Here is a 24,287-nt window from a genome sequence, read left to right as displayed (position 1 = left end):
ATGTTTGTATATAGGGCACAAATGTCTGTATGAAAGAAGAAATACAAACCAAAACTATGAGGATAGTGAGCCTTTTGGGAGCCAAAACAGGTGGTGGGAGTTGGGCAATTATGGAAGGAAACTCTTTCGAGTTACCAACAGTCACAGATTGCAACTCTTTCGAGTACAATCACAGTTTTTGGTTTCCGGGAGTGGGACATGAACCCACAACCCTCTGATTCAAAGGCGAGGGTGCTATGAACTGAGCCACAGCTGACACCTCAATTATGGAAGGAAACTCTTTCGAGTTATCAACAGTCACAGATTGCAACTCTTTCGAGTACAATCACAGTTCTTGGTTTCCGGGAGTGGGACATGAACCCACAACCTTCTGATTCAAAGGCGAGGGTGCTATGAACTGAGCCACAGCTGACACCTCCAATTATGGAAGGAAACTCTTTCGAGTTATTAACAGTCACAGATTGCAACTCTTTCGAGTACAATCACAGTTCTTGGTTTCCGGGAGTGGGACATGAACCCATAACCTTCTGATTCAAAGGCGAGGGTGCTATGGACTGAGCCAGGAAGATGAACCCCAGGAATGACAAAGGAATGGCCCACAGGAGCTTCAAATGCGACTCTAAATATCATTTTATGTTGAATTGCCCAAAACTGAAAAGCCAGGGGTTTTAAGACAGCACATGACATGGAAGGTATGGAAGGTGAGGAGGACAATACTGTCCAATTAGAAAGAATCATATTGGTCACCAGAAGCTTCAGTCCAGTAATGAGTATCCTAGTTTCAGATACATTCAATCACGCAGTTCTAGATAGTGGATGTACATCCACGGTATGTGGAGTGGACTGGCTAAAGTGTTACATGGATTCTTTAAGTAAAGTAAAGAATTTGCAAGTTCTACTTGTTTCAGGTTCAGTGATAGTAACATGTTGAAATCACTAAAAAGAATAGTAATTCTGTGTAAAATAGAAAAATTGAATCATTTTATCAGTACTGATGTAGTATCGAGTGAAATACCTTTACTGTTATAAGCCTTTAATGAAAAAGGACCAAATGAAGTTGGACATGGAGCATGATAAAGTGATTGTTTTTGGTAGATCTGTAGATTTGCAATTTACACAGTCTAAACATTATTGTATTCTTTTTAGGTCTATCATATCTAAACAGAATCTTAAAGAGGTATTAATGACAGCTGGGGATAATAATTTATAGGATGAGAAACAAATTATTACCAAATTACATTGACAACTTGCACATACCTCTGGCCGTACGAACATATGAACAAGGAGCAGAGTAGGCCATTCGGCCCTTCGAGCCTGCTCCGCCATTTAAAAAGATCTGATAATAACCTCAAATCTGCATCCCACCTACCCCTGATAATTTATCACCCCCTTGCTTACCAAGAATCTATCCACCTCTGCCTTAAGAATATTCAAAGACTCTGCTTCTACTGCCTTTTCAGGAAGAGAGTTCCAAAGACTCACTACCCCCTGAGAGAAAATTTTTTGCCTTATCCCCATTTTAAGGGTGACCCCTTATTTTTAATGAGTGACCCCTAGTTCTAGATTCTCTCACAAGAGGAAGCATCCTCTCCACATACTCCCTGTCAAGTCTCCTCAGGCTCTTATATGTTTCAATCAAGTCACCTCTTACTCTTATAAGCTCCAGTGGATACAAGCCTAGCCTGTCCAACCTTTCCTCATTAGACAGCCTGTCCATTCCAGGTAATAGTCTGGTAAACCTTCTCTGAACTGCTTCCAACGCATTTACACCCTTAAATAAGTTGACCAATACTGTACACAATACTCCAGATGTGGCCTCACTAGTGCTTTGTGTAACTGAAGCATAACCTCCCTACTTTTGTATTCAATTCCCCGCGCAATAAATGATAACATCCTATTAGCTTTCCTAATTACTTGCTGTAACTGCATATTAGCCTTTTGCGATTCATGCACGAAGACACCCAGATCCCTCTGCATCTCAGAGCTCTGCAAACTCTCACCATTTAGATAATATGCTTCTTTTTTATTCTTCCTGCCAAAATGTACAATTTCACATTTTCCCACATTATACTCCATTTGCCAGATCTTTGCCCATTCATTTAACCTATTTATATCTTTTTATAGCCTCCTTATGTCCTCTTCACAACTTACCTTCCTATCTATCTTTGTGTCATTAGCAAATTTGGCAACCATCCCATCCATCCCTTCATCCAAGTCATTTATATAAATTGTAAACAGTTGAGGTCCCACACTGATACCACTTGTTACATCTTACCAACCTGAAAAGGCCCATTTATGCCTACTCTCTGCTTCCTGTTAGCCAGCCAATCTTCTATCCATGCCAATATATTACCCTCTATACCATGAGCTTTTATGTTCCGCAATAACCTTTGATGTGGCACTTTATCAAATGCCTTCTGGAAATCTAAGTACAGTACATCCCCTTTATCCACAGCATATGTTATTTTCTCAAAGAACTCCAATAAGTTGGTTAAACATGATTTGCCTTGCACAAAAACATGTTGACTCTGCCTTATTACCTTGAACTTATTCAAGTGCCCTGCTATAACCTCTTTAATAATAGCTTCTAACATTTTTGCTATGATAGATGTTAAGCTAACTGGCCTGTAGTTTCCCACTTTCTGTCTCCTTTATTGAATAATGGAGTTACATTTGCTATCTTTCAATCAAGTGGGACCTCCCCAGAATCGAGGGAGTTTTGAAAAATTAAAGCCAATGCATCAAATATTTCATTAGCCACTTCTTTTAAAATCCTAGGATGAAGCCCATCAGGACCTGGGCACTTGTCAGCCCGCAGCTCCAACAATTTACTCAGGACCACTTCTCTGTTGATTGTAATTTTCCTGAGTTCCTCTCTCCCTTCCATTTCCTGGTTTATAGCTGCATCTGGGATGTTACTTGTATCTTGTATAGTGAAGGTTGATAGAAAATACCCCTTCAATTCATCTGCCATTTCCTTGTTTTCCATTATCAATTCCCAAGACTCACTTTCTATAGGACCAATGCTCATTTTGTTAACTAATTTCTTTTTAAATATTTAGAGAAACTCTTACTACCTGTTTTTATATTTATATTTTATATTTTAGCTTTCTCTCGTACTGTAATTTTTCCCTCATTAATCTTTCAGTCATCCTTTGCTGTTCCTTATTCTGTCCAATCTTCTGGCCTTCCACCTATTGTTGTACAGTTATGTACTTTTTCTTTAAGTTTGATACTATCTTTAAACTTCCTCGTTAACCACGGATGGTGTTTCCATCCTTTGGACTTTTTCTTACTCGTTGGAATGTATCTATTCTGTGTATTCTGAAATATCCCCTTAAATGTTTGCTGCTGCATCTCTATTCACCTATCCCTTAACCTAATTTGCCAGTTCGCTTTAGCCAGCTCTGTTTTCATGCCCTCATAATTGCTCTTATTTAAGTTTAAAAACATGGTCTTGGACCCACTCCTCTCTCCCTCAACCTGAAAGTAAAATTCAAGCATATTATGGTCGCTGCTACCTAGGGATACCTTCACTATGAGATCATTAATTAATCCCATCTCGTTGCACAATACCAGGGCTAGTATAGCCTGCTCTCTGGTTGGATCCAGAACATGTTGTTCTAAGAAACTATCCTGGAAACATTCTATGAACTCCTCATCTAGGCTACATTTGCCTATCTGACTTTTCCAGTCTATATGTAGATTAAAATCTCTCATGATTATTGCCGTGCCTTTCTGACAAGCTTCCTGTATTTCTTCCTTTATGCTCCATCCCATCACAAATTACTATTAGGAGGCCTGCACAAGTGACTTCTCGCTTTTACCATTTCTCATCTCTACCCAAACCATTTGTACATCCTGGTTCCTGAACTTAGGTCACCCCTCTCTATTGTGCTAATACCATCACTAACTAATGGAGCCATCCCTCTATCTTTACCTTACTTCCTGTCCTTCCTAAATGTCCTATACTCTTTAATATTCAGGTCCCAATCCATGTCCTCCTGCAGCCATGTCTCTATAATGCCATCAAATCATACTTATTTATTTCTATGTGCGCTCTCAGTTCATCTGTTTTATTTTGAATGCTACATGCATTCAGATACAGAGACTTCAGTTTTATCCTTTTATTCTTTTTATAACCTCTAGTCTCATCTGATGACTTACTGTTAGATTTATACTCTCTACTCTGTCACCGTTTGTTTTCCATTTCCCGTAATAATACCTTTCTCTTTTGCTTTGATTTACCACATCTTCCTAAATTTGTACCCTTGCCCCCACTACTTTGTTTAAAACCCTCTCTACTTTCCTAGTCAAGCGGCTTGCAAGAACACTGGCCCCAGCACGGTTCAGGTGTAGACCGTCCCAATGGTACAGATCCCACTTTCCCCAGGGTTGGTGCTAGTGCCCCACGAGCCGGAACCCATTTCCCTCACACCAGGCTTTGAGCCACACATTCATCTCTCTAATCTTATTTGCCCAATGCCAATTTGCACGTGGCTCAGGTAACAATCCAGAGATTATTATCTTTGAGGTTCTGCTTCTTAATTTAGGTTGCGGATTCTGTTGAAGGATGCAGGGCTACTGGATGAGGAAAACATGAGACTTGTCGAGGATATTAGTGAAACATGTGATATTTGTATACAGTGCAGTAGAATGCTATCACAGCCAGTAGTAGGACTTCTATTGGCGAGAAACTTTAATGAAAGCGTAGCGATGGGCCTCAAATGACGGGAGAAAGAAAAAAAAATATTTTTCTTCTACATTTTGTGGATGTAGCGACTAGATTTAGTCTGTCAATGGTAATTTATAGCAAAGAGAAAAAGTAATTATTGATTAAAATAATGGAAGAATGTGTAGGAACGTGGCTGGGAGCACCAGCTAAATTCTTTACAGACAATGGAGGAGAATTTGCCAATGAGGAATTAAGGAGTGTGTGTGGAAATTTGAATATTGTAGCAATGTGCACAGCAGCATAAAGTCCTTTTAGCAATGGGATATGTGAGAGAAATCACGCTGTGATTGACAAAATCCTCTGAAAAATTTTAGCTGATCAACTGAATTGTAAATTGACAACTGCTCTAGTGTGGGCAGTATATGCAAAAAATACGCTTCAGATGGTTTGGGGCTACAGCTCCCATTAATTAGTTTATGGCAGGAATCTGAAGATACCTTCCATAATATAGGACCGTCCCCTGGCTTTGGAGGGGACTACCATTGGTTCAAATTTTGCAGAGTATTTGAATGCCATGCATGCAGGTAGGAGAGCATTTATTAAGGCAAAGGTTTCAGAAAAAATCAGAGCTTTGAGGTATTGAATCAGGCCATTAGAAATGAATTTTAAGCTCGGGAACATGAGTATTATAAACGAGAACGGCAGAAAGAATGGGGAGGCCCAGGAAAATGTTATAGGCACTGATGGCAAGATGATAATCTTGCAACATGGTAACCAAACTATTAGAGTACATTCCATGCAGCTAACTGGCACTGATTACACATTGACGGAACCTGAACAGAGGATGGAAACTGGAGATGCACCATGCACTTCGCGCACACATATGCCGGGCATGTACGAACAACAGATTGTGGCAGATAATGGGCTAACTGAGAGTAGACCAAGTGATAGTGAAGATCAGGATGGGACCATTTATCAGAAAGATCAACTACCAAAAGTTGGAACTAGGGTGGCATATATGCCAGAAGGGGCTAGTGAGTGGAAGGAAGCCACCATAGTAGGAAGGGCAGGAAAGACCACAGGGAAATACAAAAACTGGCTGAATGTACAAGACAAGGGGCAGATTATCAGATCTGTGGATTGGCACAAGGAAGTGAAAATGTGGAAAGCCAGGAAACGTGTTGTAAGTTCAGACAATGGGCCTAATGATGATCATAGTCCAAGGAAAAGACCAAGAACTTGTGAAAGGAAGTCTAGTTGCAGGAGGGACAGGTTGAGTAGTAGTTGTTCAGATAAGGACAGGAGATCTAGTGAGGGACGTAATTTAACAAGAGCAAGGACCGAAGAATAGGCGAGGAGTGACACAAGAAATAGGAGCCCCTATGATAGAGAAGCTTTAGTGATTACTAACAAGTTAGATGGTAAATTGGTAAAGGAGGCGAAACAAAAAGAACTTGACAGTTGGAGAGAGTTTAGTGTTTACACAGAGTTGCCAGACAAAGGACAGCCAGCGTTAACCCATAGATGGATAGATAAGGAGAAAGTACTTCCCGATGGTACAGGCTAAAGCCAGACCTGTAGCTCAGGGATTTCAGAAACAACTGGGTGACCAGGAAGTCAGAGTAGACCCCCAACAGCAGGAAAATTAAGTTTGAGGATTTTCCTTGCACTGTTAGTGACATACTCCTGGGAATGTAAATCCATTGATGTCAAAGCAGCATTTTTGCAAAGGGAACAGTTCCAAAGAGAAGTATTCATAAAACCTCCAAAAGAAGCTGGAAATATAGAGGAGAAGTTATGGAGGCTGAACAAGTGTGTTTACAGGCTAAACAATGCATCCAGGGTATGATATTTTTCCATTAGGTCTGTCCTATTAAAAGCTGGTTATCTTCAGCTAAAAGCAGATCCAGCAATGTTTTATTGCAACTATGAAGAAAAACTAGCAGGCATTTCGTAATGCATGTGGCTGATTTCCTGTGGAGAGCAGCTGTGACATTTGAGTAATTTGTGATAGGAAAAATCATAAAGGAATTCAAAATTGGAAGTCAGGCTTCAGGAGCTTTTAAACATATTGGGTTGGACATTAGGCAGACTAAGTTGGGAATAACCCTAACTCCACAGTCTTAGCTAGAGAATGTCAATAGGATCCTGATAAATCGGGCCAGACCCTAACAAAAGGAAGGTTCCACAACCAAGGAAGAAGCAGATCGATCAAGAAGCTTAATTGGGCAACTGAACTGGTTATGCACACAAATTAGACCAGAGGTGTGCTATGGTGAATTAGAATTGAGCACCATGCTGAAGCATGCTTCTGTTGGGGAAATGCTAAAAGCAGTTAAGACATTGACGAAATTAAGTTTAGAAGAATGTACGCTCAGATTTCCAGACCTATGAGACCTAGAAGGGATGAAGTTCGTCGTTATTGGTGACGCCTCACATACTAACCTTCCCGATGGTTATTCGAGTGCAGGAGGATTCAGTATAGTTTTAGTGGGGAGAAACGATAAATGTTGTCCATTAGCATGGGAATCAAAGAAAATAAAGAGAGTAGTTAAAAGCACCTTAGCTGTGGAGACACTTGCGCTGGGAGAAGTGAGAGATATGGCTATGTATTTAGTGAATGTTTTAAAGGACCTCCTATATTAGGGACAACCATGGAAAAATGTGCCTATAGAATGAACCATAGAACCATAGAAAAGTTACGGTGCAGGAAGAGGCCATTCAGCCCATCGTGTTGGCGCCGGCCAAAAAGAGAGAAACAAAGAAATTTGCTGCTCATTTTTAATCCCGCTTCCCAGCACCTGGTCTATAGCTTTGTAGGTTACAGCATTTCAGGTGCAGATCCAGGTACCTTTTAAATGAGTTGAGCGTTTCAGCCTCAACCACCAATTTAGGCAGTGAATTCCAGACGCCCACCACCCTCTGGGTGAAAATGTTCTTCCTCATGTCGCCTGTATCCCATGGGATTTCAATTTTCTGACCAGTCTGCCAAGTGAGACCTTGTCAAATGCCTTACTAAAATCCATGTAGATGACATCCACTCACTACCCACACCAATTCTCCTTTTTACTTCCTCAAAAAATTCTATTAAGTTAGTAAGGCATGATCTTCCTCTAACAGAACCATGCTGACTATCCCTGATCAATCCGAGCCTTTTTAAGTGACTGTTTATCCTGTCTCTCAGAATTGATTCTAATAATTTGCCCACCGCTGAAGTCAGACTGACCGGCCTATAATTTTCTGGCCTATCCCTCATATCCTTTTTAAATATTGGTACAATGTTCGTAGTACCAGTTGTCTGGTACTTCGCCTGTATTTAATGAGGATTGGAAAATGATACATCAGAGCATCCGCTATTTCCTCCCTGGCTTCCTTTAAGAACCTGGGATACAATCCATCTGGCCCTGATGACTTATCTACCAAAGAAATGTTGGTACGTTGGTACAATGTTCGTAGACCTCCAATCCTCTGGTACCTTGTCTGCTATATAGATAACCGTTTGCTCTGGGACAATGTCCGTTCTACAAAGAGTGTTATGGAAAAGAGGTTGAGGATTGATCTCACGAGTATAAAAGAGATGTTGGAAATGAAGGAGATTTCAAAAATAAAATGGGTCGATGCAAGTCACCAGTTGTCACTAAGATAAAAGCAAAATACTGCGGATGCTGGAAATCTGAAACAAGAACAGAAAATGCTGGAAAAGCTCAGCAGGTCTAACAGCATCTGTGGAGAGAAAGACAGAGTTAACATTCTGAGTCCATATGATTTCTTCAGAGCTCTGTTTTTCCAGCACTTTCTGTTTTTGTCACCAGTTGTCAGGTTGTTTCACAAGAAGAACTGCTTGCCCAAAGCAATTATTAGATGTCCTCGAAAAGGGATGCCTTGTGGCCTTTCTTGTTGTAACCTTATGAATTTTTTTTTTGTTTTCAAGACGTGGTTGGGGGGTGGTATTGGAGAATATGGAATACGTTTAAAGATTGATTGTATAATAAGATAACGTATTATCATTTTGTATTTTTTCTTCTGAATAGTTTGTTTGCAAATTTAATTTAAAGAAAGGAGGGGAATCTGTCAATATCGAATAGGTTTTGTTAATGGATACTAAAACCCAGTAGTTTAAGGTAATAAGGTGAGCGGGTGTTGGGTACTGTTTAGTTAATTGTACTTAAATGTGTATATAAAGACCAGTTAGCCAGCACTGGGTGTCTGGTATTAGAGTGGAGAAGTGAGCTGTGTGACGAGCAATAAACAGTGTCCACCAAAGCAACTCAGTGACTTTTTCACAACCAGGCTTGGGAATTCCACTGACACATTAGCGGGGAGGCGGTGGCAGAGTGGTATTGTCACTGGACTACACCCAGGGTAATGTTCTGGGGGCCTGGGTTTGAATCCCTCCATGGCAAATGGTGAAATTTCAATTCAATATAAAGTCTAATGATGACCATGAAGCCATTGTCAATTGTTGTAAAAACCCATCTGGTTCACTAATCCTCTTTAGGGGAGGAAATCTGTTGTCCTTACCTGGTCTGGCCTACATGAGACTCCAGACCCAAAGCAATGTGGTTGACTCTTAACTGCCCTCTGAAATGGCCTAGCAAGCCACTCAGTTGTATCAAACTGCTAAAAAGCCAATAAAAAGGAATGAAACTGGATGGACCACCCAGCATCGACCTGAACATCGGTAAAGACAATGGTAAAGTCAGCCCTGTTGACCATGCAAAGACCTCCTTACTAACATCTGGAGGCTTGTGTCAAAAATTGAGGGAGCTGTCTCAGACTAGTCAAGCAACAGCCTGACATGGTCATACTCAAGGAATCGTACCTTACAGATAATGTCTCAGGCACCACCATCACCATCCTTGGGTATGTCCTGTCCCACCAGCAGGACAGACCCAGCAGAGGTGGTGGCAGTAGAATACAGTAGGAGGGAGTTCCCCAGGAGTCCTCAACATCAACTCTGGACCCCATGAAGTCTCATGTTGTCAAGTCAAACATGGGCGGGGAAGCCTCCTGCCGATTACCATTCCAATGCCCCTCAGCTGATGAATCAGTACTCCTCCATGTTGAACACCACCTGGAGGAAGCAGTGAAGTGGGGGACTTCAATGTCCATAACCAAGGGTGACTCAGTAGCACTACAGACAGAGCTGGCCAAGTCCTAAAGGGCTTAGCTGCTAGACTGAGCCTGTGGTAGGTGGGAGGGAACCAACAAGAGGGAAAAGCATATTTGACCTAATCCTTACCAACCTGCCTGACGCAGATGCATCTGTCCATGACAGTATCGTTAGGAGTGACCACAGCACTGTCCTTGTGGAGACGAAGTCCCATCTTCACATTGAGGATAACCTCGATTGTGTTATGTGGCACTACCACCGTGCTAACCGGGATAGATTTCGAACAGATTTAGCAGCTCAAGACTGGGCAACCATGAGGTGCTATGGGCCATCAGCAGCAGCAGAATTGTACTCAACCACAATCTGTAACCTCATGACCTGACGTATCCCCCACTCTACCATTACCACCAGCCAGGGGATCAATCCTGGTTCAATGAAGAGTACAGAATGCCATGCCAGGAGAAGCACTAGGCATACCTAAAAATGAGGCATCAACCTGGTGAAGCTACAACACAGGACTACTTGCAGGCCAAATAGCATAAGCAGCAAGCGATGGACAGAGCTAAGCGATTCCACAACCAACGGATCAGATCCAAGCTCTGCAGTCCTGCCACATCCAGTCGTGAATGGTGGTGGACAATAAAACAACTCACTGGAGGAGGAGGCTCCACAAATATGCCCATCCTCAATGATGGAGGAGCTCAGCACATCAGTGCAAAAGACAAGGCTGAAGGATTTGCAATAATCTTCAGCCAGGAGTGCCGAGTGAATGATCCATCTCAGCCTCCTGCAGGGATCCCCAGCATCAGAGATGCCAGTATTCAGCAAATTTGATTCACTCCACGTGATATCAAGAAACGGCTGAAGGCACTGGATACTGCAAAGGCTATGGGCCCAGATACTGTTCCAATAATCGTACTGAAGACATGCTCCAGAACTTTCTGCGCCCCGAGCCAAGCTGTTCCAGTACAGTTACAACACTGGCATCTACCCCAGAACGTGGAAGATTGCCCAGGTATGTCCTGTACACAAAAATCAGGACAAATCCAACCCAGCCAATTACCGCTCCATCAGTCGATTCTCGATCATCAGTAAAGTAATAGAAGGGGTCATCAACAGTGCTATCAAGCGGCACTTGCTTAACAACAACCTGCTCACCAATGCAGTGGCTAGGACCGCTCAGCTCCTGACCTCATTACAGCCTTGGTTCAAACATGGACAAAAGAGCTGAACTCCTGAGGTTAGGTGAGAGTGACTGCCCTTGATATCAGGGCTGCACTTGACCAAGTGTGGCATCAAGGAGCCCTAGCAAAACTGGAGTCAATTGGAATCAGGGGGAAAACTCTCCACTGGTTGGAGTCATATTTAACACAAAGGAATATGGTTGTGGTTGTTGGAGGTCAATCATCTCAGCTCCAGGACATCACTGCAGGAGTTCCTCAGGGTAGTGTCCTTGGCCCAACCATCTTCAGCTGTTTCATCAATGACTTTCCTTCCATCATAAGGTCAGAAGTGGGGATTTTCACTGATGATTGCACAATGTTCAGCATCATTCGTGACTCCTCAGATACTGAAGCAGTCCATGTGCAGATGCAGCAAGACCTCGGCAATATCCAGCTTAGGCTGATAAGTGGCAAAGAACATTCGCGTCACACAAGTGCCAGGCAATGGCCATCTTCAACAAGAGAGAATCTAACTATTGCCTCTTGATGTTCAATTGCATTACCATCACTGAATACCCCTCTATCAACATCCTGGGGGGGTTACCATTGACCAGAAACTGAACTGAACTAGCTTCAACAACACTCAAGAAGCAGGGGACTCTTGCACTACTTGCCCAGTTCTCTTAAACTGCCTGGCGGTCATCCATTCCCTCTCAAACTGTATGCTCTAGACCTGTGGTGTGACCACCTCCCTAAATGTGCTATTCATGTAGTTCTTTGCCTCATGGGTGCATAAGAGTGACTCCAGCCACCGCTGGAGTTCTGAAACCTGAAGCTCAAGCTTCTGTAGCCAGTGACACTTTCTACAAATGTGCTCATCCAGGACACATGGTGCGTCCATAACTTCCCACATACCGCTGAATGTATATTCCACTCAGCCAAGCTGACCTGCCATACCGTAACTTAAAAACTATGGGCAGAACTTTCTGCCTGTCGGGCGGGTGGGCCCGACCCAATCTCCGGTGGGCGGGGAGCCGATCCCTGCCGGAGAAGCGGGCCCCGCCGCCATTTTACGTGGGCAGGCCAATTAAGGCTATGCGCTTCCTGTGCGGGTTGGGGGGAATTCCCATCAAAAGCAAGAGTGCGCTCTTTCGCACATGCGCATGAAAGAGCGCACATGTCCCTGAGGCTAAGTGCTGCCTCAGGGAGATCGCTGACACTTTTGAAAATATTAAAAATAGAAAAAAAAAATTCCTCAACATGTCCCCCTGGGACATGTTCATAATTTACATAATAAGTTTATTAAACTTTTTTAAACCCTACGTGAAACCTCATGCAGCCGGTGGATGAGGTTTCATGTTTTCTCTATTTGCCGCCGGGGCTCTTGGCCTGCCCGCCAACCTTAAGATTGGACAGGCAGGTCCTTTAATTGTATAATTGATCCTGTCAATGGCCTCAAGTGGCCATTGACAGGTCGGTGGGTGTGCAGCTGATTTTGCTGCGGGCCCACCTTCCTGAAAATTTAAATGGGGCAGGATGGTTCCCCCCGATGTCATCCCGCATCATTTTACGCGTTGGCGAGTGGGCCCTGCCCCCTGTTCGCCGACAGCAAAATTCTGCCCGATCCATTAAATTAGAATAACTTACTCACCAATCATTATCTTCCCCTGTAGCAAAGCAAGAGCCAGCTCCCTCACTCACCAAACTCCATCCTAAGCACTCTAATGCACCCAAAGCAGCACTCCAGTGCAGGCCAGGGTGCATCTGATCCAGGCACATTTCACTTCAGTGCTATACATGCAGCAGGTCTGCGTGCTGCAAGGTTCGCAATGGCACTGAGGCTCTAAGCCTTGCTGATGGGTCATTAATTACCCTAGGTGCACATCTCTCCCATGTTCAGGAGCTCCATGCGTCCTCAGGCTGACCCAGCTGGGTTGTATGCTGGAGGCTGCAAACCTACAGGTCTGTCGTCTGGGTGTCATGTGGCACCCACCTTGCCAGAGCAAAGAACGTCATTAAACCTTTTGCAGTACTGCACCCGGAACAACACTATTCACCGTATTCTGATACATTCTGCTACCTTCTGCCAGGCCTGCTTTGTTTCATTGGGTGGCCTCCTCCTTGCCTCTTGTGTACAGCCTCCAAGAGCATCGGTAAACCGTGGTTAGCACTGCCATGGATGCCAAACCGCTGCCACTCCTCCTGCAGACTTCGGTCTTCCATTCCAATGCATCACAGTTGCCACAGTAAAGACCTTTAAATCAGGACCGCATTTTAAGAGCCCCTCTTCCATCCTGTGCCCCCTGCCACTAATTGGCTGCCAAACCCACTCTCCAGCCAATTAGCTCTCAACTTTGGGCAAAAATTGTGGACTGTTACTACCTTCCCCCCCACCATGCAAAATCCTGCTCCTTATCTTTGCCTTTATTTGTTAATGGAGATCATTATATCATTATTACTGTTCTATTGTTATAGCTTTGCATTATATTCTGCTACAACATAATCAAACTGTGATATAGCATAACATTGCTATCATTATTATTCCCGCAGAAGATTAGTATATGGTTTATGATACTCAGTGACTCTGATATTCTATTACAAAATTCCATCTCTAATGTTTGTGCAGTTCTTGAACTGGGATCGGATGCTTTTGTTTTGCAGATAAGGAAGCATACATTTTCCTGTTATAGTCTATTAAGCACTCTGTGGATTCCATCTGCTATGTATCTTGCTCTTGACATCACACAGAATCAACTCTATGAACTTTTTAATGTCAACAAATGCTCGGCAAAAGCAGTAATTTATACAAGGAAACAGACAACACTTCTTTCTGAGTAATAGTTTTGGCAAGGTCCTGAAACAAAACATACTGAAGTTGAGTGTCACTTTCCTGTTTTTCAGTGGGAAATGGTACACTGTGTTAGAATTTTACTGAACTGTTTTTTGGAAAAGTTGTGCAGCAGGAAACTAAAGGAAATCATTAATGACAACCAATGCCTGCATCCGATTACAATTGGATAAAAAAATGTCAGTAGTAGCACTTTACTTCAGAGTAATCACTGAGTGATGTCAGCACAGCATGAGTCACAGGTGCTAAAGAGATAAAGTTTTCCACATTTCTCAAGCTTGGTGCAAATAAAAAAAAGAGTGCCTTGCATTTATGTATTTCTGTCAAATCTAGTTCTACCAGTGGGATCTGGGAAAGGAGAATTACAGTGCGAATAATTGCTCTCTATTGAAAAACAAAAGAAATAAAGCTTTCTTATTACATTTTATTGATGATAATGTCATTAACCTGAGATTGGCAGTTTGAAGTTTTTCAGGCAGCAGGGGCCATTACCTCAGTTGCCTATGTATGAATTCTGTGTGAAACAAATTACAGGTTTTAACCCAAATATTTCCTCTGCCGTTAATTCCAATGATTATTTCCAAACTGCTACTACTTTTTCATGTGCAGATAAATGGATTAATGCCTATTTGGGGTCCCCAACACAATCTCAGTTTGCCCTGAGGGACCACTGCACTCAGTAAAATCAGGTCTGCAAGTGGCTTAACAGGAAATATACTTAACCTGAAAATGGATCTTGCTTCTCTCAACTCCGCATTAAAAGAAAGTGGGTTGCCCCCAATTTCCATCAATTGCTCCTCTGGTCACCTTTTCCCCACAACACCCTTTCATACCTGGCCGCTCCGCTTCCTCAATTATGCTTTGCTGACAGTTGTGTGCATCTCGCCAGTTCTGTTGAACTGAGGCCCAACATCAGGTGAGCCTCGGGCCTCACTGTTCAGGTATACAGTTTATGGATGCGTCAGAATTTCTAGATCCTTGTGTAATACCGGAAGATAAATGCCCATGCATGGTAGGTGACATGATATCACTGTGACTGTACGAGATGATGATGCTTCAAAACATAGAAATATAAACAGTTTCCATATTCAGATTTATCAATTAAAAGCAGGTCAATAAGCTACCAGCAGTGTTTTAATCCTAGATCACCGGGCACCATTGGAAACTAATTGACCAAGAATTTATTATTTTCATTTATTTTGCAGGCCAACTACCAGTTCAGTTGTTCTTCAGCCTATCCTTTGCGTTGCGAAGTGGGAGACCTAGAATCCAAACAGGGCCTTCTTAGTCTTGGGAAGAGACATTTGATGAATGACATCCATCTGCCACTTTACGGAGATTTTACTGGTAGGTTTATGCCAAATGTGTGGACGTATGTTTCCTAATATACTAACATTCAAGTGTGCAAGCTGGGAAATATTTTGTTTGTTTTTAGACATCTAAATATTTTATACTTGTAATGCATGCTTTTATTTTGCAAAATGTAGCTGGTACACTTATTTATTGATGACTTGTATGGAGGAATAGAGGGTGTGAAATTCAGATCCATAGTGCCACTGAAGACAGCACTATGGAAGCCAAACCCTCTTCTGGGCACTGCCCTGCCTGCTGCTTCTGGTTCTGTCCACATGGCGTACCATGCTGCAAGGGGCACACGTGCAGGTGTCCCATAGGCAGCTGAGGTGGTGCTATCATGAGGTCACATAGCTCTGCTGGCTGACATGATGCTCATTTTCCAAACCTGGTTGCAGATCCATTCAATGAATTTGCTTGTCACTCACCAAAGAGCAAGCGTTCAGCTGTAAGAGGGCCCCAGCAATAGTGTTACAGGCATTTAAAGGATCAAGCACCCAACTTGCGGGTGAGGTAATTTTGAATAACTTATGCTTCTGCAAAGTTTCTGGAAGTATCACAGAATCACAGAATTTTTACAACAGGGAAGGAGGCCATTTAATTGGCCCGTCATGTCTACATTGGCTCTCCAAATGAGCAATGCTATTCCCCCACTTTCTCCCGGTAACCCTGCACATTCTTCCTTTGCAGCTAATATTCCCTCTTGAATACCTTGATTGAACCTTCCTCCACTACACTCTCAGGCAGCACATTCCAGATCTTAACTACTCGCTGCATGAAAAAAGTTTCTCCTCATATCTCCACTGGTTCTTTTGCCATTTGCCTTAAATTTGTGCCTTCTCATTCTTGATCATTTCACATTGGGAACAGTTTTTCCCTATCTAGTCTGTCCAGACCCCTCATGATTTTGAGTACCTCTATCAAATTTCCTCTCAGCCTTCTCTTCTCCAAGGCAAACAGTTCCAACTTCTCCAATCTATCTTCATAATTGAAGTTCCTCATCCCTGAGATCATTCTTGTGAACCTTTTCTGCACTCTTTCTAATGCCTTCATATCCTTCCTAAAGTGTGGTGTCCAGAACTGGGTGCAATACTCTAGTTGAGGCTGAACCAGTGTTTTATACAAATTTAGTATAAACTGTACTCTATGCCCTTACCAATAAAGCCTAGGATTATGCTTTATTAACTGCTCTCCCAATCTGTTCTGCCACCTTTAATGACTTGTGCACATATACACCCAGGTCCCTCTGCTCCTGCACCCCCTTTAGAATTGTACCCTATATTTTATGTTGTGCTTCCTACCAAAATGAATCACTTTACGTTTCTCTATGTTGGATTTCATCTGCCACTTCTCCATCCATTCTACCAATTTGTCTTTGCCCCTCTGAAATTATACACTATCTTTCTCACAGCTCACAATGCTTCCAAGTTTTGTATCAGCTGCAAATTTTGTAATTGTGCATTGTACACCAAGGTCTAGATAATTGATATATATATCAGGAAAAGCAAGGGTCCTAACACTGACCCTTGCAGAACTCCACTGCAAACCTTCCTCCAGTCCAAAATACATCTTTCCCATCCTTTTTCTGTTCTGCAAGAGAGACAGCAGAATGTCAGTGACTGTGGAGCACTGGGTTTGGGTGATGTACTTGCCATAGCTGAATAGCTGGAGGTATGTGTGGAGGCAACAAGAGCTGGGTGTGAGGTGGGAAGCATTGAGAGTCATGTGAGAATGAGACTGAGCATCTGTAAATTATGCATGAGTCCTGAGTGCTAGGAACCATTGCTGGGTGAGTGTTGGGAATGTGGTGCATTGAGCACTCACTTACCTTGACCACCAACATGAAATTATTAGACATCTTGTTGCACATCCTGCTGTCAGGTCCTTGAGGCCAGACGTCAGAAATTAGCCACCTGCTCTCAACCCCTTTGAAGCTGATCCTTAAGGACTTCCTAACCTCCACCTTCAGAAACATGGTCTCACCTCTTCTCCACCTCCACCAATAAGGCCAGCACTGCATCAGTGACCTTAGAACCCTCTTTCTGACCTGGTGATCCATTTTCTTTGTTTACAATTGTGACCATTGTATTCAGCAGCCTCCTCTAAGCCAATACAGCTTCCTTTTAAGAGGGACAGATTGCCTTGAAGAAGAGAACATTAGCACAGAGTCAGCCAGTAGCTTGGGAGACCCTCGGCCCTACATTACGATCAGGCAAATGAGATAGCAGTATGGAATTTATAGGCTGCCTATCTCCACCTCAATGGGTGTCGGCAGATCGCAAATCTCAACTCCACTCCCCAAAGGACAGCATTTAGCAATTTTTAGGCCAGCGAGTTGTTTATCAAAAAATAACGGCAAGTGCTGGAAATACTCAGCAGGTCGCACAGCAACTACGGAAAGAGAGAGTTAATGACCTTTCATTAGTTGTGTATCAAAGTTGCGGATGACATTAAATTAGGAAGCAATGTAGTGCAGGTGAGAGCAGGAGGGACATAAGGGACATAGATAAAGTGATTGGTCAAAACTGTAGTAGATGAAGTTTAACATGGGGAAGGGTGGTGTCATCCACTTTGGATCCAAGAATAACAAATCAGAGTCTTTTCTAAATGGTTGGAAACTAAGAACCAGGAAGAGCAAAGAGATTTGTGCACAAACACTAAACAGTAATGGACAGATTCAAAAAAGTCAAAAAGGCTAATGGAATGTTCATGGAATAGTGGAATCATAATATAGTGCAACACAGAGTGATAACAAATGGCTGATCAAGTATGTGCCTATTATTTCAGAGGGCAGACAGTTTGTCCCAATCCCCCACTCTTTTCCCCTATTCGTGCAGTAGATGGATGGGGCATGAGTTGGCATGGAGGGTCAAATGGGGGAGTGAGGGGGAGGGCTATAGAGCCTGACAGCTTCTAAAATAACTGGAACAAAGTCCCAGAGAACCGAGGTTGGCCTTCTAACCAGATCACCTCGGCAGTTACCAGCTCCGTGGCCACCTAGAATCTGCTTCTGGGGTCGGTGGGCCCAACTCTATCCCGCCCACCTCCACAGAGTGAAAATTGGGTCCAACGAGGCACTTTAAACTGAGGTGGGATGGCTGAGTCAGGAAATTCCCAACTCAAGCTACTGCGTTGGTAGGGTAAATCCGGTGCTAAGGCTTTAAATCTCTGGATCCTATATGCTTGATTAACTGCTTTATTAACCCGTCCTGCCACTTTTGTGCATAATTGTAATTATAACATGCCAGGTGTGTGCATGAACACCCCCAGATAGCTCTGTTCTTGCATACCCTTTAAAATTGTACCATTTAACTTGTATTGCCTTTCCTCATCCTCACATAGCTTGCATTAAATTTCATCTGGCGTTTGTCCAGCTGTTCCACCAGCCCTCTTAAAGTCTGTTATTGTATTCCACTCTGTTTAATACACTTCCAAGTTTTGTGTCATCTGCAGATTTCAAAATAATGACCTGTACCTCCAAATCCAAATCATTAATACATATATATATCCATAATAGAAGGATAGTAGTGAACCATGGAGAACACCACTGTCTACCTCCCTCCAGTCCAAGTGAACCATTCTCCACAAGTATTGGTCTTCCAGCCTTCAGCCAATTTTGTACCCATGCTGCCACTGTTCCTTTTATCCATGGACATCAATTTTGCTAACAAGCCTAATATGTGGAACTTTATCAAATAGGTTTTGAAAATCTACGCACAGAAACTCAATGCTCTCAATCCACCTTCTTTGTTCTCTCATCAAAAACTCATGCAAGTTAGTCAAACATAATTTTCCCTTAACAAATCCAAGCTGGTTCTCCTTTATTAGTCCATGTTTGTCTGTATGGCTATTAATTTTCTCCCAGATTATTGTTTCTAAAAGCTTCCCCATCACTGATTTTAAACCAACTGGCCTATAATTGTCGGGTTTATCCTCCCGTTTTTTTGTGAACAAGGATGTAACATTTTGCAATCCACCAGTCCTCTGGAACCATCCCTAAATCTAAGAAGGGTTTGAAGACTCTGACCAGCACTTCCATAGCGCTGAATTTTGCCCCCCATCGGTGGGGTGGGGGGGGGGTGGGGAATTGAAAGGCGGGCATGTACAGGCGAGCTTCCGATCAGCACCCCCGATCGGGGGCGCGACACCATTTTACGTGGGCGGGCCAATTAAGGCCCGCCTAGCGTGACGTCTGCACAGAAGTGGACAATGTCACATGAGTTGGGACATGTCCATAATTTTTACAAAACCTTTATTAAAATTTTTAAAAACCTACATGAAACCTCATCCCGCCCGTGGATGAGGTTTCATGCATTTCCTAGTTTGCGCCGGGGCTCCTGGCCTGCCTGCCAACCATAAGTTTGGCTGGGCAGGTCCATTAATTAGTTAATTGGCTCTGTCAATGGCGTCAATTGGCCATTGACAGGTCGGCGGGCGAGCAGCTGATTTCGCTGAAAATTTCTTCTTTCCTGAAAATTTAAATGGGGCGCGGTGACGTTGAGAGTTCCCCCGACGTCACCGCACATCATTTTACGCATCGGCGAGTGGGCCCTGCCCCCGCTTGCCAACACGTAAAATCCTGCCCATAATTTCTAACTTCACTTCCTTCCAGTAAGTTAGCATGCATCCCATCTGGCCCAGGTACCTTATCCACTTTGAGTACTGCCAGTCTTGCTAGTATCTTCTCTTTATCTATGTTTATTTCATTCAGTATCCTGACAAGTTCCTAGTTTACAATAATTTTCACTAAGTCCTCTTCATTGTAAAGTACTCATTTTGCACCTCACCTTTAGCACCACAACCATGTATTTTGCCTTTTTCAGTAGATTTCCATGTTGCCTCCTAAACAACCTCACCTCTCATCTGACAACCCTTTAGATTCCCTTTTTATGTAAACTGCTAATTTATTCTAACACTGATTCTTTTCCTCCCTTATTTCCTTTTTCATTTCTTTGTAATTTTTATATTCAGCCTGATTCTCCTCTGGAATATGTCAACTTAACATCTTAACCCTTTTTCTCCTTCATCCTACTTTCTAATTCCTTCACCACCCAGGGAGCTCTGGCTTTAGTTGCCTTACTTTTCCTCCCTGTGGGAATGTACCTAGACTGTACTGAAACCATCTCCTCTTTGAAGGGCCACCCATTGTTCCATTTTGTTTCTGCTTGCCAGTCTTTGATTGCAATATATCTAGGCCAGATCCCTCCTAAATTTTCTGAAAAGAATCCTCTTTCAGTTAAATATTTTTATTCTAGAATGCTTCATAGCTAATCTAAACCTTATGATACCGTGGTCAGTATTGTTGAAATGCTTCCTCAATGTGACATTCTCTATTTGACCCATTTTATTCACCAGAAATAGATCCAGCAAAGTTTCCTTCCTCATACCGATGAAAAAAAAACCCACCTCAACACAGTTTAGAAAAGTTCTCCCTATTCAAAACTGGGGTAGTTAAAGTTTACCATTATCACAACTCTGTAGTTCTTGCACCTGTTAGTAATTTCTTTGCAGATCTGCTCCTCTATCTTCTTCCTACTATTTGGGGATCTATAAAATACACCCAATTGCATGCTACCTGCTTATATATATATTTAACTGTTTAGAGCTCAGTGCAAGAAATAAGCCAGCTGGATTCCTTAAGTTAACAAGTACAAAACTTAGTATGCAGGTTCAGCAAGTTATTAGGAAGGCAAATGACATGTGGGCATTTATTGCAAGGGGAATGGAATATAAACAGTGGGGAAGTTTTACTGCAGTTGTACGGGGCCTTGGCAAGACCACATCTTAAGTACTGTGTACAGTTTGGTCTCCTTATTTGAAAAAGGATATAATTGTATTAGAAGCAGTTCAGAGAAGGTTCACTTGACTCATTCCTGGGTTCAAGGCCTTATCTTATGAAGAAAGGTTGAGCATGTTGGTCTTTACCCATTGGAGTTTAGAAGAAATAATTTAGAAGAATTTCAATAATTTTATTGAAATGTACAAGATTCTGAGGCGGCTTGACAGAGTGGATAACAGGAGGGTGTTTCGTCTTGTGGGGGAAACTAGAACTAGGACACATAGTTTAAGAAGAAGAGATCTCCCTTTTAAGATGGAGATGAGGAGAAATGTTTTCTTTCAGAGGGTCATTAGCTTTTGGAATTCTCTTCCCCACAAAGCAGTGGAGGGTAGTTCAAGGGGCCGAATGGCCTATTCCTGCTCCTCAGTCCTATATTTCTAAAGGGTTAGTTTTATTGCTAAATGTCACCCAAGTAAATATGCAGAAATTTTAAAATGCACAAATATGTCCAACTACCCACTAATGCAAAAATAACACACACACAATCCTCCCCCCCAACCCCCCACCAAAACCCAAACGAAGCATGCACAGAAAAGGTAAATCTCTGCAGAGTATGAGATATTAAAAACTTGGCAAAGTAACAAGTAATGTCAGAGAAAGTCTGCCAGTCATGCTAGTATCTTCTCTTTACCTATGTTTATTTCATTCAGTATCCTGACAAGTTCCTAGTTTACAGTAATTTTCACTAAGTCCTCTTCATTGTAAAGTACTCATTTTGCACCTCACCTTTAGCACCACAGCCATGTATTTTGCCTTTTTTAGTAGATTTCCACATTGCCTCCTAAACAACCTCACCTCTCATCTCACAACCCTTTTACTGTTAAGACCTTTAGATTCCCTTTTATGTTAACTGCTAATTTATTCTAACACTGATTCTTTTCCTCCCTTATTTCCTTTTTCATTTCTTTGTAATTTTTATATTCAGCTTGGTTCTCCTTTGGAATATGTCAACTTAACATCTTAACCCTTTTTCTCTTTCATCCTACTTTCTAACTCCTTCACCACCCAGGGAGCTCTGGCTTTAGTTGCCTTACTTTTCCTCCCTGTGGGAATGTACCTAGATTGTACTGGCTCCATCTCCTCTTTGAAGGGCCACCCATTGTTCCATTTTGTTTCTGCTTGCCAGTCTTTGATTGCAATATATCTAGGCCAGATCCCTCCTAAATTTTCTGAAAAGAATCCTCTTTCAATTAAATATTTTTATTCTAGAATGCTTCATAGCTAATCTAAACCTTATGATACCGTGGTCAATATTGTTGAAATGCTTCCTCAATGTGACATTCTCTATTTGACCCATTTTATTCACCAGAAATAGATCCAGCAAAGTTTCCTTCCTCATACCGATGAAAAAAAACCCACCTCAACACAGTTTAGAAAGTTCTCCCTATTCAAAACTGGGGTAGTTAAAGTTTACCATTATCACAACTCTGTAGTTCTTGCACCTGTTAGTAATTTCTTTGCAGATCTGCTCCTCTATCTTCTTCCTACTATTTGGGGATCTATAAAATACACCCAATTGCATGCTACCTGCTTATATATATATTTAACTGTTTAGAGCTCAGTGCAAGAAATAAGCCAGCTGGATTCCTTAAGTTAACAAGTACAAAACTTAGTATGCAGGTTCAGCAAGTTATTAGGAAGGCAAATGACATGTGGGCATTTATTGCAAGGGGAATGGAATATAAACAGTGGGGAAGTTTTACTGCAGTTGTACGGGGCCTTGCCACAGAAAGGTTGAGCATGTTGGTCTTTACCCATTGGAGTTTAGAAGAAATAATTTAGAAGAATTTCAATAATTTTATTGAAATGTACAAGATTCTGAGGCGGCTTGACAGAGTGGATAACAGGAGGATGTTTCGTCTTGTGGGGGGAAACTAGAACTAGGACACATAGTTTAAGAAGAAGAGATCTCCCTTTTAAGATGGAGATGAGGAGAAATGTTTTCTTTCAGAGGGTCATTAGCTTTTGGAATTCTCTTCCCCACAAAGCAGTGGAGGCTAGTTCAAAGGGCCGAATGGCCTATTCCTGCTCATCAGTCCTATATTTCTAAAGAATTAGTTTTATTGCTAAATGTCACCCAAGTAAATATGCAGAAATTTTAAAATGCACAAATATGTCCAACTACCCACTAATGCAAAAATAACACACACACAATCCTCCCCCCAACACACACCGCGCCCCCGCCACACCCAAACGAAGCATGCACAGAAAAGGTAAATCTCTGCAGAGTATGAGATATTAAAAACTTGGCAAAGTAACAAGTAAAGTCAGAAAAAAAAATCACTGGATTGTCCAGAAGCTTGTTTGCAGTTGAAGGGCCCATTTCCATGGTAGCTGTTGGTTGGTTCTCTCTTCTCTTGGACACGGTGGTGTTGGTTTAGAATTCTACTTTAAGAACTCTTGGTTTGCAGCAATGAGGTCTTCTGGTGGGGTTTTCAATTACAAACAGCTCAACTTTGATGAGTGAGGTTTCAGAAGGAAGAGCGATATAGTAAGGCTGTTGCCCCTGTAGCAGTCTGTCTGACTATTCAAACTCCAGTATCTTTTCACCGAAGAGGTGGATCACGTGACCTCTCTCTGAGAGGTCCATCACTCTGTGTCTCTGTAAAAAGCAGCTTGTGTCCTTCGTAAATACAACATAGTAGCTGCTGTAGGCCAGTGTCCTTTGCTTAGCAAAGAGTGTTTTTTTTCAAAAAGATCAATATGTCCAGCCAATGACATTATAAATTAATATTTTATATAATACATCTTCATAACTGTAACAATTAAATAAAAATCAACATAAAATAAGCATGCATTAAAGGAGGAATGGTATTTCAATAAAAACAATAAGTTTCACTTTAAGCAACTGATAGAACAAGAGTAATTCATATGTGATTCTCAGCAGCAGTCCTAGCACATATATGGCATCACTTGCAGTCCCAAAGTTCTTCAAACTCTGACTTCCATATGTAGGATCTTTCAGTTTTCCCATTCAATGGATTCAGTCCTTGAGTCACTTGCAATGGCAGCTTCACTCCATTCAGTTCCCCAGAGACAGTCGTCATCAAAACAGCACACTCCTGCAGAATCTCCTTAGCTAGGTTCATGACAGATTCCCCAGAGACTCTTTTATCAGATTCCTTTAATACCTCATTGACCTACCTGGTCGGCTTTGGTAAAACTGTAACAGCAGAATTTTCTAAGTCATAATCCCTGCTCTAATTCTGTCTATAGATTTCTGCCCTTTATAACTATATTATGCACACAACATATTGTAAATGTGTTCTCTGTTCTCTCCCTGCTGAAGAACTACA

At 42.2% G+C, this 24,287-nt stretch overlaps 1 protein-coding gene across 1 annotated transcript in view; it reads left to right on the top strand.

Annotated features, from left to right (window-relative positions):
* The window catches only part of cusr (Copper-only SOD repeat protein), a 195,286-nt gene that overhangs the window by 117,480 nt on the left and 53,519 nt on the right, over positions 1–24,287 (top strand). The window contains exon 6 of the mRNA XM_078565163.1: positions 15,005–15,146. Coding sequence (XP_078421289.1) covers positions 15,005–15,146 — 142 coding nt within the window. The remainder of the gene's footprint in view (positions 1–15,004; positions 15,147–24,287) is intronic.

Source organism: Cetorhinus maximus, chromosome 20, assembly GCF_964194155.1.
Source record: "Cetorhinus maximus chromosome 20, sCetMax3.hap1.1, whole genome shotgun sequence".
Taxonomy (NCBI): Eukaryota; Metazoa; Chordata; class Chondrichthyes; order Lamniformes; family Cetorhinidae; genus Cetorhinus; species Cetorhinus maximus.
The sequence above is the reverse complement of the archived record's forward strand: the minus strand, read 5'-3'. Positions and strand labels throughout refer to the sequence as shown.